The sequence below is a fragment of the Sceloporus occidentalis genome, unplaced genomic scaffold (assembly GCF_023333645.1).
Source record: "Sceloporus occidentalis isolate IW3139 unplaced genomic scaffold, rSceOcc1.0.p SCAF_124, whole genome shotgun sequence".
NCBI classification, from domain to species: domain Eukaryota; kingdom Metazoa; phylum Chordata; class Lepidosauria; order Squamata; family Phrynosomatidae; genus Sceloporus; species Sceloporus occidentalis.
The window spans coordinates 2,804,792-2,819,522 of NW_028317104.1; the positions used below are offsets into that span (position 1 = coordinate 2,804,792).

Here is a 14,731-nt window from a genome sequence, read left to right on the forward strand (position 1 = left end):
CTGTCCTGTTCATAGGCGGCTGTACGCCCCACTTTTGGCTGCCAACAGGTGAGCAACACTTTGCCTTTTAAAATGCCGCTCAGCCCCATGGCACGCTCTCCGTGAGTGCTTTTTAAACTGCGTAACGCTGTCGGTGCCAGGCTTGGGCCAGAGGGCGTCCGTCTCGTGGCATCTCTGTAGCCAGCTGCTTAGGCAGAGGGGATATCTTATGATGTGTAGAGATGTGGATTAGGGTTTGATCTTCTTAACGGCATACAAGAAGTGTCTGTCCATGTGATGCTGGTGGAGTGTTGCCAGTGGACTTTGCTGTACTTTTAGCTAAGTTTACGAGAACTGTTTGCGCCGTGCATCTGATTAAATGCCGTTTAGAAAGCCGCCGCCACTTTCTCACCTTAAGAACCTCGAGAGACCGACCTGTGGCTTCTTCTTCTGCGCTAGAAATGCCCCGAAGGCTTTCCACTCGCAGCCATCATGGAACTTTCCTAATGGGTTCTTCCTTTTTCTTTTGGACTCCGTGAAAGTGTCCTGTTTACATGTACAGAAGTCAAGCTCCTTCAAGACATAGTAGGTGAGGCGCCATCAGATGTCCTCCTACGTAAAGCCGTCAACGCCGTGCATTCACCGCTAACTCAGGAACAAGCAGCCCTGGAGCCTCCGCGCCGCCACCGTGCTAATGAGATCTTTAACCGGGTTCTCGAGCAGCTCTAGAACTTTACTCCTCAAACACATCAACAATACAGGATTTCAGGGTCTTCTCGCGGGGCGGATGGGCGACCCCGCGGGTTTCTCAGGATAAGGTGCCCCTGCGTTTCCACGAGGAGACCCTGGAAGCCACCGCCATGGAAAGAAGGCGACCGTGTTTCCGCTGCCAAGACAGGCAGGGCCAGCCCGAGACATTCGAGCGTAATTTGGAGCCGGACCCCCCTCTTAAACAGAGGATTTTAGTTATTTTTCTCTCCAAAATGCATATATTATATTTATTGTTTACTTCCAGTGCTTTCCTTATCGGTAAATGTGATTTAATTATTTTAATTTGTAAGATGCTTTGTCATAAAATGTAATGTTTAGCAGGCAACCCAGAGACCAATGAGCTATCTCACTGTAACCCTACGGTATTGAATGCGAAATGCACTGACTCGCCACTAAGTGGATCTGCCCCTTTTTAATATGTATGTCATATTTAAGAACACCGCATAATTAAATATCCCGATTCAGGACGTTTGTGTGACTTCTTTTCCTCCGTCACTTCCCCAGTTATTTGGGGTCCACGTGGAGGGTTCGAGCGGTTTAAAGGCTATAAGTGGTAATAAATAAATTAAAAAATGCTCCTTTTTACTATACTCTGTTTTCCTACCAGGAACGAGCTCCGTATCCCCCTCTTCCCGTTCTATGGGCTTTTTTCAATTTCTTTTGTTATTTTAAGGTCAGGCTCCACTGCAGGCAGCAAGAAAAATATTGGGGAATATTTAACCTCTTTATTGCCTAAAAATTTAGTAAAGAAGGTTTCTCATCAGGTGTCACCCAAACTGAAGTCTACCTGAACGTTGTGCTATTTTATCAGTTTTCTTAACATCACCCTTAAAAAGACGAACAACCAGCTCCTGCTAAGCAGAGCCCGAATGTATCAAAAGGGGAGGAATAATAACGTAGGGCTCAAGATGTTACTTTGGCTGTTAAACGCCGTTAATTTTCTGATAAAAATCAGTTAACACAAATCCAGGTTATTTACGGTAAATGAGACACGCAGACCGACAGCATCTATACAGAATATACATTTATAGAGAGGGCCAAGTTTACAACATAAATACAGGAAGAGAACATTGGAATGAAGGTGCTTGCAGGAGTCAAATATTTATACAGAAGCAGTGATTACCCGTTCAATCCCGATACATTTCCTCCTTTCTCCAAAAACACTGTCCATGCACAACTAAAGATGGAATGACCCCCCCCCCCCCCCAATACCCCACCCCAGCATCCCAACCCTACAATACAGCCCTGGCATACCAGGCTAAAGCCCCCCCAACCCCCCATCGTTGTTAGAATATTCCTGTGCGTGAGATTAGATTTATCCAACATCACAAGAAAGAATAACGAGTTTAATGTCTAACAAAACAAAGAATAATATGTTTTTACATTTTTCAGGCTCTGATAAGCCGGAGTTTATTATCTTATGACAAGGCACAAAACACAGAGCGTGGAAGGTCCCATGCAGTCGTGGTGGCAGAAAGCCCCGCATCCCTGGCACATTCGCATGGCCTTCAGGCTGCAAGAACATCTCAGAGATATCTGCTCGTCAGCCGCACCGTCCGCAAACAAACGCAAGGAGAGAGACGCGCGAGCCGTGAGCCAAGTAGGACAGGAGGCCACGTCCTTGGGCCCCCAGGACATTTTCCCAAACGAAGACCACTTCAACCACTGCCGAGGAGGGAGCGGGGGCAATTCTATGGGCAGCTGAACACTTAACCCTATCTCTTTCTGAAAGCGAAGGAAGGGAAGATCGATCAGCAGAGCTCGGCGGATATCAGCGGCGGGGTCCGCCTTGTTAAAAAGCCTGGGTTCCGGACTCTGATCCCCTGCTGGGGTTCTAGGCAGCTCTGGATCAGTAAGGGTAACTTTAACGGACTCACAAGAAAATTTCGAAGACCACAAATCTCTACCAAGGGCCTCACTTGGACAGCTCTTCAAGGCCGGCTTTGAACGGATCCTCGGCTTCTCAACAACCGCATGCAGAGTAACACTGGCGTCTACAGCCGGCAGACAGGATTTTTCAGTAAAATCTCTTTTTTGCGGAGCAGGGAGAGGCGGCGCGACTACATGGGGTTCCGTGCGGACATTTGGTTCATGTTGACAGTTTGTTCCACAGTTGGCAATTAAAGGGTCCGTCTCCTGCGCAAGAGAGCGAGATTTCATTTCTGGCCGCTCGATGTCCACGCAGTCTCTCGCAGATTCCGATGGACAGGAAAGAGTCGCCCCACCAGCCGACACATCAACCAGGGTAGCGGCTGGCAGCTCACACCGCGAGGTCTCAAATACGGGCTCTGCTGGGCTGTCTTGCTGCTCGAGGACCACACATGGCTCCTGAAAATCTAGAACCTCTGAAACTGTCCCGATCTCCAGGGAACCAGGAGCCAGCGCACCGTCACAGCTCATGCCGAGTTCAGACGAGCCCCAAGATCCGGCACATGCTTCTCCTAAACGCCCAGATAATGAGGTGCGAGCAGCATGTACAGGAGGTTCAGGTACATCTGTTGCTCCCTGAGGTTCAGAAGGAAGACGCGGCAGCTGTCCTCCAACAGCCACAATTTCTCCTTGAAAATCCAACGCAGGTTCCCTTCTTGTCACCTTCGTAGCGATAGGTTTGGGTTTACTTTGAAAGGTATTTGACACATCGCCAAGAACAGAGGTCACAGAGTCAACACCGGGTAGATCCTCGGGGGCCGCTTCAGCAGCCGCACAGTCCGACGGGGACGCCCCATCGATGTCAACAAGTCCAAAGCACGTACCCACCATGGGCAGGAGGGCAGAAACCTCCCCCGGCACAGTCTGTACAGTAAGGGGCTTCAAAATGTCCTGACCCCCATAACCCTGCATGGTATCAAACAAAGCCCCAGAAACAGCAGCGTCTGCGGCACGCTGCTCTTTGGTGTCGATGAATGAACCGCCCCAACTTACGCCTTGTCCCTCGTCCTTGGAACGACTGCCCCTCGCACCAGCTGTATAATTACCCTGCCCTGGGGGAAATGACAGTTTTTCCCTCTTGTTTCTCAAAGCGGAGGACGACAGTAATTGTGTTCTGCAGCAATTTGGTTTCTGCTTTCGTTTGCGTTTTGTTGAGAATCTTCTCTTGAGGATTCTTGGCTGGGTTCTTCCTTTACGAGTCGTCCCACCTCCCCCTGGACCTCCGCCTCCACCAATGGAGGTTTGGGATTGAGAGCCGCGGGACTGACGGTCAGCAGGTGCGCAGGAACGAGTCCGGCTCCCAACGGGATCAGCGTCTGGGACGATCCATGGACAGATCTGGTAAGCTGGCAAACCTTCACCCAGCCAGGGAGGTTTGATCCGAGAAAGCTGGATCTAGAAAGGAAAACAAAGTTATTATTAACAAGTCAGACATGAAAGGAGGTTCACGTGATGTACGGGGGCTCCAGATAAGGTACCGGGGGGCTACACCTTCAAGACCTCCAAACCACAAAGGATCTTGCCAAAGGCAAACAAGTACTCCTCTTGGGTAAAAACACGACACCCAGGGACTCTAACGTCTCGTACCCGGATTGGGGGGACTTTGGGCTCCTCTTTGGTAGGCAGTGGCTTTTCTGTGTGAACACTCTGAATTGTGTTACGAAAGGACTGACGCTGGCCAATTCGCGGCTTCTTTTCGAGGGAAGGGCTGGAAGTCTCAGGCTCGCGGTTCTTTCGCTTCTGCTCGGAAGTCTCCGGATGGAGCTCTGGAACCCTGTCGGACGTCGACGGGAGGAGGACTTCATCCCTGGGAAGTATCTGAGCCTCCGGTGCCAGGAACTCCGCTTTAACGGGCAGCGGTGAGGCGCTCGCCTGGGTCTCCGCAGCATCCAGATGAGCCGGTTTCTGATCCTCTTTTGCCTCCTTTCGAAACGCGCTCCTCTTGGCCCTGGTGCGAACCTCGGACACAATCTCTTCCAGCGGTGTGGATTCCGGATTCTTACTCGACATCTGCTGAACGCTTTTAGGTACTGGAAGGACTCTCTTATCATCATCATCCGAAAGGGGCTCCAAGGAGAGTCCCAGCCTGTGAAAAGGCAAAAAATATACATAAAAAAATATACGATAAATATATATATTTCTCAGGAGCGCGGCTTTGTGGCTTCCGAAGTTTCGGACAGATAACGCAGATATTTCCAATAACACACAGGGGATGAGTGACTGACTGCATTTAAGTAGAAGTTTCCCAGGGAAGTGACGCGCTTGCTTACTTCTGCCCGTAGAATTCCTCAAAGAACTTCCCCTTCCAGTCCTCCACTTTCTTCTCTTTGCCCATCTCCTGCCTCATTCGAAGCTGGACTTCGGGAGTAAACTCTCCTGCGGACGACACAAAACCCTCTCAGAAGTCTTATTCCCGACGCCTCAGATTATTAACGGCGTTACAGGGTACCCACCTTCGGCCAGCCGCTCGCGCCACCGCTGGCAAGCATGAGCAAAGAACTCGTTGTTCAGGGCACTGCCGCTCATGCGCATCTGCCCGTCTGGGGCGGCCTGCGGGAGAAAGATGTCTAAGTAAATGCAAATACTTTGCCGATGACTACAAGAGGTCTATGAAAGCGGCTGCGAGACGGAAGATTAAGAAGCCGACACAAAGTTACTGAGAACCACAAATCTCATTGCTCTTAGAGACTATACCTGCCCTCCCCGCCTGGGATCTACCTGTCTGTCCACCTCGGGAAGCAGGAGCAGCAGCTGCTGCTGCAGGTTGGTTGGGAGGGCGTTGAAGGTCCGCACGTTTATCAATGCACGAAGGTTGGTGTTAACCAGAATGGAACCGGGGGTCTCAAAATCTATCTCTTCTGACTTATTCTTCTTCACCTGCCCTGTGGACAGAACCGGTGAACATTAAAAAAAACACATTGTGAGACGTGCCGGGGAGGGAAATACTGCAGAAAACATACCAGGTGGAGTCCCCCTGATGCCCCTCAGGTGATGTGGGTTGTCCCGGCTTAAAGCGGCTCGTCTGTGGAAATTCAAACTGCCCCCAAGTGCCCGGTTACTGGTGGACACAGCCTCTGCACGATTGCTCGATGTTCCTGAGACAGACCATTAGGCGTGGAGTTAGGGAGGCACACGGGGAGGAAAACTGAATGCGAGGAGGCAGCAGGGACCAAACCACTCAAACTCACCTGAAGTGGATGGTAAATGAGCTCCGTTAACTTTCAGAGGGGTCAGAACCACGCGGGGTAAGAGAACCCCACTTCTCCGCTTTTGCTTATTTACCTGAACGACACAAACTCAGGAGAGTAAAGAAATCAACGCGGCGTCTCCTCCACCCCCCAAGAGACCCCCAACACACCTGCACCAAGGACCTCATCTCCCGGCCTTGCAGTTCTCCGGAGCAGGACGCCTCGACTGCTGGAGAGACAGAAAACAAAACGTCTGCCACCCGCCACAGACACGTCTCCAAACAGACCCATCATACGGATCGCCGGCAGTCTGCCTGCACTCAGCATCACAGTCCAGAGTCCAAATCCCGGCCACCGTTATCACCGTTCCACATCAAGCCATTTGTAAGTCAACTAGCCCTACAAGTCCCCCACGTGCCCCAGTTTACCCCCTTACCCGCAGGCCCAGCACTGCCTTCGTTACTCGGACTTCCCTTTTCGTCTGCCATAACTTCCTTGTCGCCGTCCTCCAGTGCGTCGCGTGACCACTGCACGGCGTTCTTCTGCACGGAGGAAAAGACATTCATTTCCTGATAACAACAGGGAACGCCTCAAAAGGGGGCACCTGGCGGCGGGGAGCGCCTCGAAGGGGGGGGAGCGGGGAGCGCCTCGAAGGGGGGGGAGCGCCTCGAAGGGGGGGGAGCGCCTCGAAGGGGGGGGAGCGCCTCGAAGGGGGGGGAGCGCCTCGAAGGGGGGGGAGCGGGGAGCCGCAAGCTCTCACCTTCATGGTAAAAAGGCTGATGCGGCCGGGCAGCTTGTAGAACAAAGCCTCTCGCGTTCTGGAGTTGGAGTGTAACATGGCGTTGAGGCAAGCCAGGGGCGAGGAACCACTGCATGGGCAACAAATACCGACATCAGGGTGAAAGGTGGATAAACCTAACCCAAAACCACCCAGACACCCACTCATGCAGACCAGAAGCCCCCCAAACACCAGCAGCCCCCATCAGGACGTCCAAAACTAATGAACTCACCTTCTGTACGAGCAGCAGAAGATCAGCGATAAATATAAAGGAGAAAGACGGGGAGGAAAAAAAAAATGTATCAATAAAGTAGACGTGACCTGCCCCCAAACCCCCGCACCACATTCTCCGGTGCAATTATCTGCTTATACAGAGAAGCAAACCCCCCCCACCCCACCCCACCCCACCCCACCCCACGAGATGCATCCAAAGGTTTTTTCCATGAACCCTCCGCCGGGGGTAAAAACGCTCACCTGGTCTCTTTGAGCCCCTCTGCTTCAATCACATTCAGAATCTGCTTTGGGGTCATCGGGGCATCAGAATAATTCTCCAGAACCTGAAAGTCAAATCACCCAAAAGTTACGCCACACGGGCAGCGCCTCCCAGTAAGAATCCCCCCTACCAGTATAACCCATCGCACGCAGCTCAAGTACGCCTGCCGTACCGACCCGGCACGCCCACCGTACCCACCCGATATAACCCACTACATGCACCAACAGCACGACTGCACAAACTCTCTACCCCTCCCTGTATAACCATTACATGTACCCAATACAAAATCCACACCCAGTATAGCCCACTGCCTTCACCACCAATATCCCTGCCATACCCACCCGGTGCATTGCGGGTATCCCAACCGGTACATCGTAGGTATCCCAACCATACCCACCCGGTGCATCCCAACAGTAGCCACTGGCCCCAACCATACCCACCCAGTATAATCAACTGGGCGCAATGCCAGTATCACTGCATTACCCACCGGGCGCATCGCCAGTATCCCACCCGGCATAACCCACCGGACACAATGCCACTATCCCTGCGTTACACACGGAGCGCCAGTATCTCTACCGTACCCACCCGGTATAACAGACTTGGTGCAATGCCGGTATCCCCACTGTACGCACCCAGCCTTAACCACTGGATGCCCCACTGTAAAGGCCCCATGCCCACCCATTATAAACAATCCCAACCCCCCTCACAATGATCCCACATGCAACCCCCGCTCCTCCCATTATAACCGATCACATACCCCCAATCACCCCCTTCGGTATGTCCACCACACCCACCCAGAATGCCCGCCCGCACTGTAGATTCAAAAGCCACCCGTATCCCCAATGCCCCGGGGCTGCATACAATGCCCGTTATCCCGCTCGGCCCACGCACCATCCGGGCAGCCTCGGCCCACGTGCGCTCCCGGCGACGCTTCTGTCTGTCCCTCATGTCTCTCGTGTCCGGTCTCAGTGTGTTCGTGCGAGGCGGGCTTGGCTCGTTGCGGGGAATGATGGGAGTTGTAGTCTGCTGCGTCCCGGGCTGCTCCTGTTCACCGGAACCACACTCCCCACAATACACCGCGAACGCAACTTCCGCCCCGCCTCGGGAAGCACCTGATGCTGCGTCTGCGCATCCGATAGGCTGAGTGGTCTCACGGCTCTCGCGAGAACAAGAAACGCCCACTGAGGTGGGGCCAGCAAGGGGAAGAGGCGGAATCGGAAATGATTGTTAGATAAGGCGGAGGGGAAGTTAAGATTTTAAATGTAATTGAGAAGTTTGGGGGCAGTTATTTAACTGGGGGTACTGGGAGAGCTCAGTGATATACAAAACACGCCAATAACTAAAGGGGCTGGCCCTCTCCTCCCTCTGATGCCCCTCTTTTCTAGGAGGTCAGAATGTTTGCTGGGTATGAGGGTATGGTAGGTTTCTACAGCCCTAAAAGCCCCGATGTGTATAGAAACAGCAGGAAACGGCTTTATAAATTAAACGGGGTAAATAAGACCCGTTCTTCTGAATGCCGCACCCAGTTACACAAATACCCAGCCTCCAACCACACCCACTAAACAATCCTCTACTTCCTTGACATATCAGGCTGTGTTACTACTCACATTAATGCCAGCCGCGGTCCTGCCTATTTGGCGCATGAAGCAGATATAAATTAGAAGCCCGAATCTGGCTTATCAGCGTACCAGCAGCCGCTGAGCCACCTCTAGCCCCCGCTGGATCAGAGAACAGGCTGTACGCGGTGTACCTGCGCAGCCGCACAGACGAGACTTTATTGTATAGATTTACATTCAGTAGTAAACAAAAGTACAAATAAATAACCGCAGGAAGCAGCCGGCAAACTGCTTTATTGTAAAAGAAATCCACTAGTGTCATGGCTTCTCCCAGCAATCCCACCTCCAGCCGGGGTACATACATTACGAGGACGGGGCTCAGAGAACACGCGTGTTACAGGACATCAGAGATACTTCTCCGTCCCAAGCCACGCACGTTCTACCACCATTCAGCTGCAGACCAATCTCAGCACTCTCAGCCACCCCAGAAGCAGGTTACACTGATACAAAAGCAGGCCTGAGGTAGGCTGAACACATGGAAGAGGAGGACACGTTGTGAACATGGAGGCTGCATATGAAGAATAAAACATTCACGAGAACACATGAGAACAACGAAAAGAAATCAACCGAATGTGGAAATCACACACGGCAACAAGACGGACGGACGGACGGTGGTCAGTGCAGAGGGGTGCAGCGATAACAGAGGGCGCAGACACAGCCGGCGGGAACCGCTGGCTCCATGCTAGTACTTTTTCCCAGTATTCGGTTAAATATTCCCCCCACCCCCGCTTCCTCCATTACTGATTCTAAATTAGTAGAGCTTTCCAAACCGTCTCTATACCGAGGCAGTCCTGTTCTGCGGCGGATGTTGAAGGCTGGCGGGAGGACTCAAGTTCTGGGCCTTGTCTTTATGAATAAAATGAATTCTTCTTCTCATCTATTAGCTCTAATCACGTCGTTTCCTATTTTTTTATTTATTTATACAAACAATATCTGTGTCCGAAAGGTGCAACGCGTCCCGGAGTTATTTGGGAACCAGACCCCTGGACTGCGGAAAGAGTGAAGATCCGGCAGCAGAGACCGAGCGTCGGCTACTTTTAGGTCTACAAGAAAATACTCTGATTAGAAACACATCTCGCTCACACAGAACCTCAGCATGTAAGGGGTCCTTCTCGGCCCCCACGGACACCCCATACCTGGCTTTCGTTCTTTTGTTGCTTGAGCTTTCAAACGTAGAAGCGTCGACCTGGATGTCGTCTTCATCCTGCAGGGCTGCTTCTAAAGCTGCCTGGACCTTGGGAGCCACCGCGGGACCCTCGTAATCTCGCGTCGTGCGACTTGGCATGTCCAGCTCAAGCAGTAAAATGTTTTCCGCCTAGACAGATGGAAGCCGTGATGCGCGTGGGGCCCTGGGGCCAGCATCATTACACTCTTACAGCACACAGCGTTATTACTTACCCTGTACCTGGGATAAGGCTTCACCATCATGGACACCTTGGCATGCTGACTCAACGGCCTCTTGTATCCCACAGCAGACACCGGCCGCTTCATCATCTGCTGAGTGCTGCGGAGACCCGGGGGAAGCACATGTTACCGGACACGGGAGAACCAACAGCAGAGAACACAAACTAACACCCCCTGAAGATGTTACCCCCCCCCCCGAAGGTGTTACTCCTGTGACCAGCATTATTAATCAGAAAACTTCCTTCTAAACTGCAATGCTTAGGCTGACAGCCCGCAGCCACCGCGCTCCGAGAGACCGCAGCCACACCACAAGTCATCTTTAAGTGTGAAAATGTATTTAGCTGAAGCGGTGTAAGAGCTACAGAGGTGACACATTGGTACCAAGGCACTTACTCCAGCCTGGTGATCGGGTGAAGTTTCCATTGTTCTTCTTCCTCATCAAAAAATCCCCTGTTCATCATCTTGTTTTTCTCCTCCATGGGTATAAAATTCTCAATAATCAGATGTCTGCGTCAGAAGAAAATACAGTTCAGTCGGGGACATGAAGTGCGAACTGCAGAAACAAGATGTGCGGCGTGGAGAACGGGAGTTCTGACAGCGCGGCGTGGAGAACGGGAGTTCTGACGGCGCGTTCATATAAAATGACATCACAGCAACAATAAACTTCAGTTAGACTCCTCACCACTGTTTCCTTGAGTTATGACATCATGCGGCCTGCCCTGGCCAGCCTAGAGGAGCCCATGACACTTACTTCAGCTTCAGCTCCCTGGTGAGTTCATTCTGCGTCTGTTCCAGCTCCTGGCGCTCCTTGATGTGCTCCTCCTGAAGATCGTGGATCTCGGCTTTCACTGCCTGCAGCTTGGAAAACAGCTGGGAGAGGAAATAGAGGTTAAAATGGTAACCGAGAGACTGAACATGTCTTCAGGGACCTCTAAAGCTCAGAATGTCACGATTACAAAGCGGACAGATGACAAGGAACGTCCTCTCTATCTCTTCCCGATCATTACCTTTTTCAGTTTCTTGGTCTTTATATCCACCTCTTGCTGTAAAGAACTGTAAGTTTCTTTAAGCTCCAGAGTCTCCTCGTCCCGACTCTCCACCTGCTGTTGCATTTCTCTCTCACGCCGTTTCTAATGGAAAGCGATAAACGATCAGGTTAGATACGTCTTCCCGTCCTGTGCGACCTCCGGTGGTTGATGACCGGACTTACCTGCTCGGCAATCTCATGTCGTTTCTGCTCTAGAATCTTCTGCTGCTCGTTGGTGTGATCTACGATGTTCTTTCCTCCCACCAGAAGCTTGCTTTCCATGGCCTGAGGAACAGACCCATTAACGGGGGCAACAGGAACACACATATCAACTAAACGGAGGGATAATTTGGGGCCACAGCCCAATGACCTCTTAGAATAAGTGTGGGCTTTCGGAAGGCCCTGCAACTACAACGTGTAAAACGCTACAAACTGACCTCAAATGGCGGACACTATTATGGAGCCGAGACCCTGAATTTACCGGAAATCGCACTGAGCCTTGGGGGGGGGGTAACTTGGAAGCCATTGCAGGAAATGGCCTACAAGGTACAGGGAGCTTTAGACCCAGGACCAGATTTGGAAAGGGCTACACAGATTTGGGGATTATCGATCTGTCATATCTGGTATATCGGAGCAAAGTTTGAGCAATGTGGAATTTAATTTCTTACTTTGACTTTGGCGCTTAGCATCTCCATGGCTTCCTTTTCTCTTTTTAAATCATCCATTTTTCTCTCCTTCTCCTTCAACAGCTTGAGTTTCTCCTCTGCCACCAAACTGTGATCTTCCAGAACAGCCTTCTTCTCTGATTCTAGGCGCTCCTGCTGCTCCCTCCAATAATCTTCTTTGTCCTCCACCTCATCTTCCCCTTCGTAAGAATCTCCTTCATCATCATCATCATCCCCTCCTGCCTCTCCGTCGGGTCTTCTTTTGCCTCTTTTTCGTCTTTTGCCGATCACTCTCTTTTCAAGCTGCGCCTTCAGCCTGGCAATTTCTTCTTGAAACTCCCTGAGTAAAGCGTCTTTGGGATCCTCATTCACTCTGGGCTTGTTCTTGATGTTTTTGGCACGGTTGGCATACCTCAAAGTTGTCAATGTCTCCTCCACATTGTAGGAAGCAGGTCCTACGTTAGCCACCATCACAGTCTTGGCGTTGCCACCCAAAGAATCTTGTAGCAGCCTGGTGAGTTTGGAATCCCTGTACGGTATGTGGGTGCTTCTCCCATCAACGAGGGCAGAGATTACATTTCCCAGGGCGGAAAGGGAGAGATTAATTTTCGTAGCCTCCTTCAGTCTTTCTCCTTGAGCTCCAGTTTTTGTTTGCCGTTCGCTCCCTGCCAGGTCCACCAGGTTGAGTTTTCCAACGCGGATGTGGTTCTCCCCATCCAAACCCACCTCGCTGCACTCAACAGTGATCATGAATATGGCGTGCGAGCGTGAGCTATGTTCATTCATGTTCGTGGCGCCAACGGAACGATTTTGATTGCCCACGTTCATAACGTGCTCGATCTCCTTCACGCTCTTTGTGACGAAGGACGAGAGGTCTTTGACGTACACACCGGTGTCGGGTCTCTCTTTAAGTTCCAAGCGTTTGCTTTGATCTTTAGAAAGAAGGTCTCTGATTTCTTCCTGGTAGATCTCCAGGTAGGAAGCCCTCACGAGATACTGTTGGTTCTGAGACCTGGAGATGTGTGTGAATACATGCTCGAATGAGTTCGGTATGACCCCTCTCTTTTCCGGGTCATTCCGCACTCCTTCCATCGTGTACGTTTTTCCAGTTCCCGTCTGGCCATAAGCGAAAATCGTTCCGTTGAAGCCAAGCAGGACCGAGTCCACTAAGGGCCTGAACGTCTCGTCATAAAGCTCCACCTGCTTGGAGTTGGAGTCGTAAACGGCATCGAACGTGAAGGTTTTGGGAACGTCATTAGCGGCTCCTTTGTGAATTTTTACCGCGATCTGACCGAGTTTCACGTCCACGTTAACCACCTTTTCGTAGGCAGCGGCCAATTCCTTGGTGTTCATGGGGCGACATCGCACCACGACCCGCACAGACTCGGAGCTCTTCGTCTTGGACATGCTGTGTATGGCGTCAGCGCTCAGACCGCTCTCTCGGCAGGAAAACCTCTTACAGCCCTACAAACGAGACACAAAACCGGCCCGTTTAATATGCAGCACACGCACCGCTCCATTTCTGCAGCAGTTTAGTGAATAATGTCCAAATACGGAAAATAATAAACACGTGATCGGGTGAAATGGTATCTGACGCGCTTAACATGTTTTAGAGACCAAAAGTGTACAGTTTATGGTGTTCCGTGGTGACCACAGACCCATACTAGTTACTGGGTATTATTAACCCTTTGAGTGTGTGTTGGTGGAGTAGGGCATGAGATGCTTAACAAGGGAATGTAACTAAACAAAAACGCATATTACTGTAAATACCTCCCTCTCTGTATGTTACATGTGTGTGGAGAGTATGTACAGATAAATTCATGTGTGTATGTTAAAGGAGACTTTTTGAAGCACCAGCAGATACCATAGCGCTGTTACAATATGGGGGAGATGTACTTATATGATGGGTGTGGATGGGTTGGTGCACATTGTGCCTGTATTCCCCTGTCCTCACCTCCAGTATTGTTGGGGTCACTGAGCTCTGTGCAGCCCCCCTGCCCAGATCATGGATTTGCCCTTGCCTGCCCAGATCTTGGAAGTGCCCCTGTCTACCCCCTTGCCCAGGCCATGGATGTGTCCCTGTCTGCCCCTCTGTCCAGATCATGGATGTGTCCCTGTCTGCCCCTCTGCCCAGATCATGGATGTGCCCCTGTCTTCCCCCCTGCCCAGATCATGGATGTGCCCCTGTCTTCCCCCCTGCCCAGATCATGGATGTGCCCCTGTCTTCCCCCCTGCCCAGATCATGGATCTGCCCCTGTCTTCCCCCCTGCCCAGATCATGGATCTGTCCCTGTCTTCCCCCCTGCCCAGATCATGGATCTACCCCTGTCTGCCCCTCTGCTCAGATCATGGATCTGCCCCTGTCTGCCCCTCTGCTCAGGCCATGGATGTGCCCCCGCCTGCCGCTACCCCACGACTGTGCCCCCAGCCGGCACCCGCAGCTCAGGCCACTGATTTGCCTCTGTGTGCCCCCCAGCTCACCCGTCATGCCCCGCGGTGCCGGTCCGGTCTGTCTGCCGTTCTGTCCAGGCGCCGGATGCCGACAGACCAACCGCCGGCTTCAACTTCCTTAGCGACAGGACTGGCAGCGACGCGCTCACTTCCTTAGCAACGGTCAGCGTGCCATAGTATCCATTTCCTTAGCAACCGGGCACAAGCCACGCCCCGAATGCGCCATCAACGTGCCCTGTGGGGTGCGGCTACCGGCATGCTGGGCCAGACAATGCCGGGAGGGGATTGGCAGATCCAGGAACACCTTGCCCAGAGGCCCCAGCACCTTTTCGTTCCGCCTGCTGCTGGCCGGCTGTCTGTAGGATGATTAGGTGCCAGGCGCAGCAGCATCACTCGCTAACACTGTCTCTGGGGCAGAAAATGCCAGTATT

The 14,731-nt window shown here is 51.9% G+C and overlaps 1 protein-coding gene and 1 pseudogene across 1 annotated transcript; both read right to left on the reverse strand.

Annotated features, from left to right (window-relative positions):
* Window positions 1-2,163: 2,163 nt before the first annotated feature.
* LOC149282047 (uncharacterized) lies at window positions 2,164-8,086 on the reverse strand (annotated as a pseudogene).
* Window positions 8,087-9,718: 1,632 nt separating this feature from the next.
* LOC149282048 (kinesin-like protein KIF3B) lies at window positions 9,719-13,257 on the reverse strand. The gene is made up of 8 exons (XM_089498649.1): window positions 11,854-13,257; window positions 11,369-11,470; window positions 11,166-11,288; window positions 10,910-11,028; window positions 10,552-10,665; window positions 10,153-10,258; window positions 9,891-10,069; window positions 9,719-9,797 (listed from the first exon to the last, which is right to left on the reverse strand). Exons 1-8 carry the CDS (start codon window positions 13,255-13,257, stop codon window positions 9,719-9,721), a joined length of 2,226 nt encoding a protein of 741 aa, XP_089354775.1.
* Window positions 13,258-14,731: the final 1,474 nt, after the last annotated feature.

Bases quoted from the DNA above. Each gene is read 5' to 3' on its own strand.
- LOC149282048 (XM_089498649.1), bottom strand. From the start codon at position 13,257: ATGTCCAAGACGAAGAGCTCCGAGTCTGTGCGGGTCGTGGTGCGATGT. The intron at 10,666-10,909 runs GTAAGTGTCATG...CTTCTGACGCAG, and splicing joins ACCAGGGAGCTGAAGCTGAA to ACATCTGATTATTGAGAATT. The intron at 10,070-10,152 runs GTAAGTAATAAC...CCATCTGTCTAG, and splicing joins AGCCTTATCCCAGGTACAGG to GCGGAAAACATTTTACTGCT.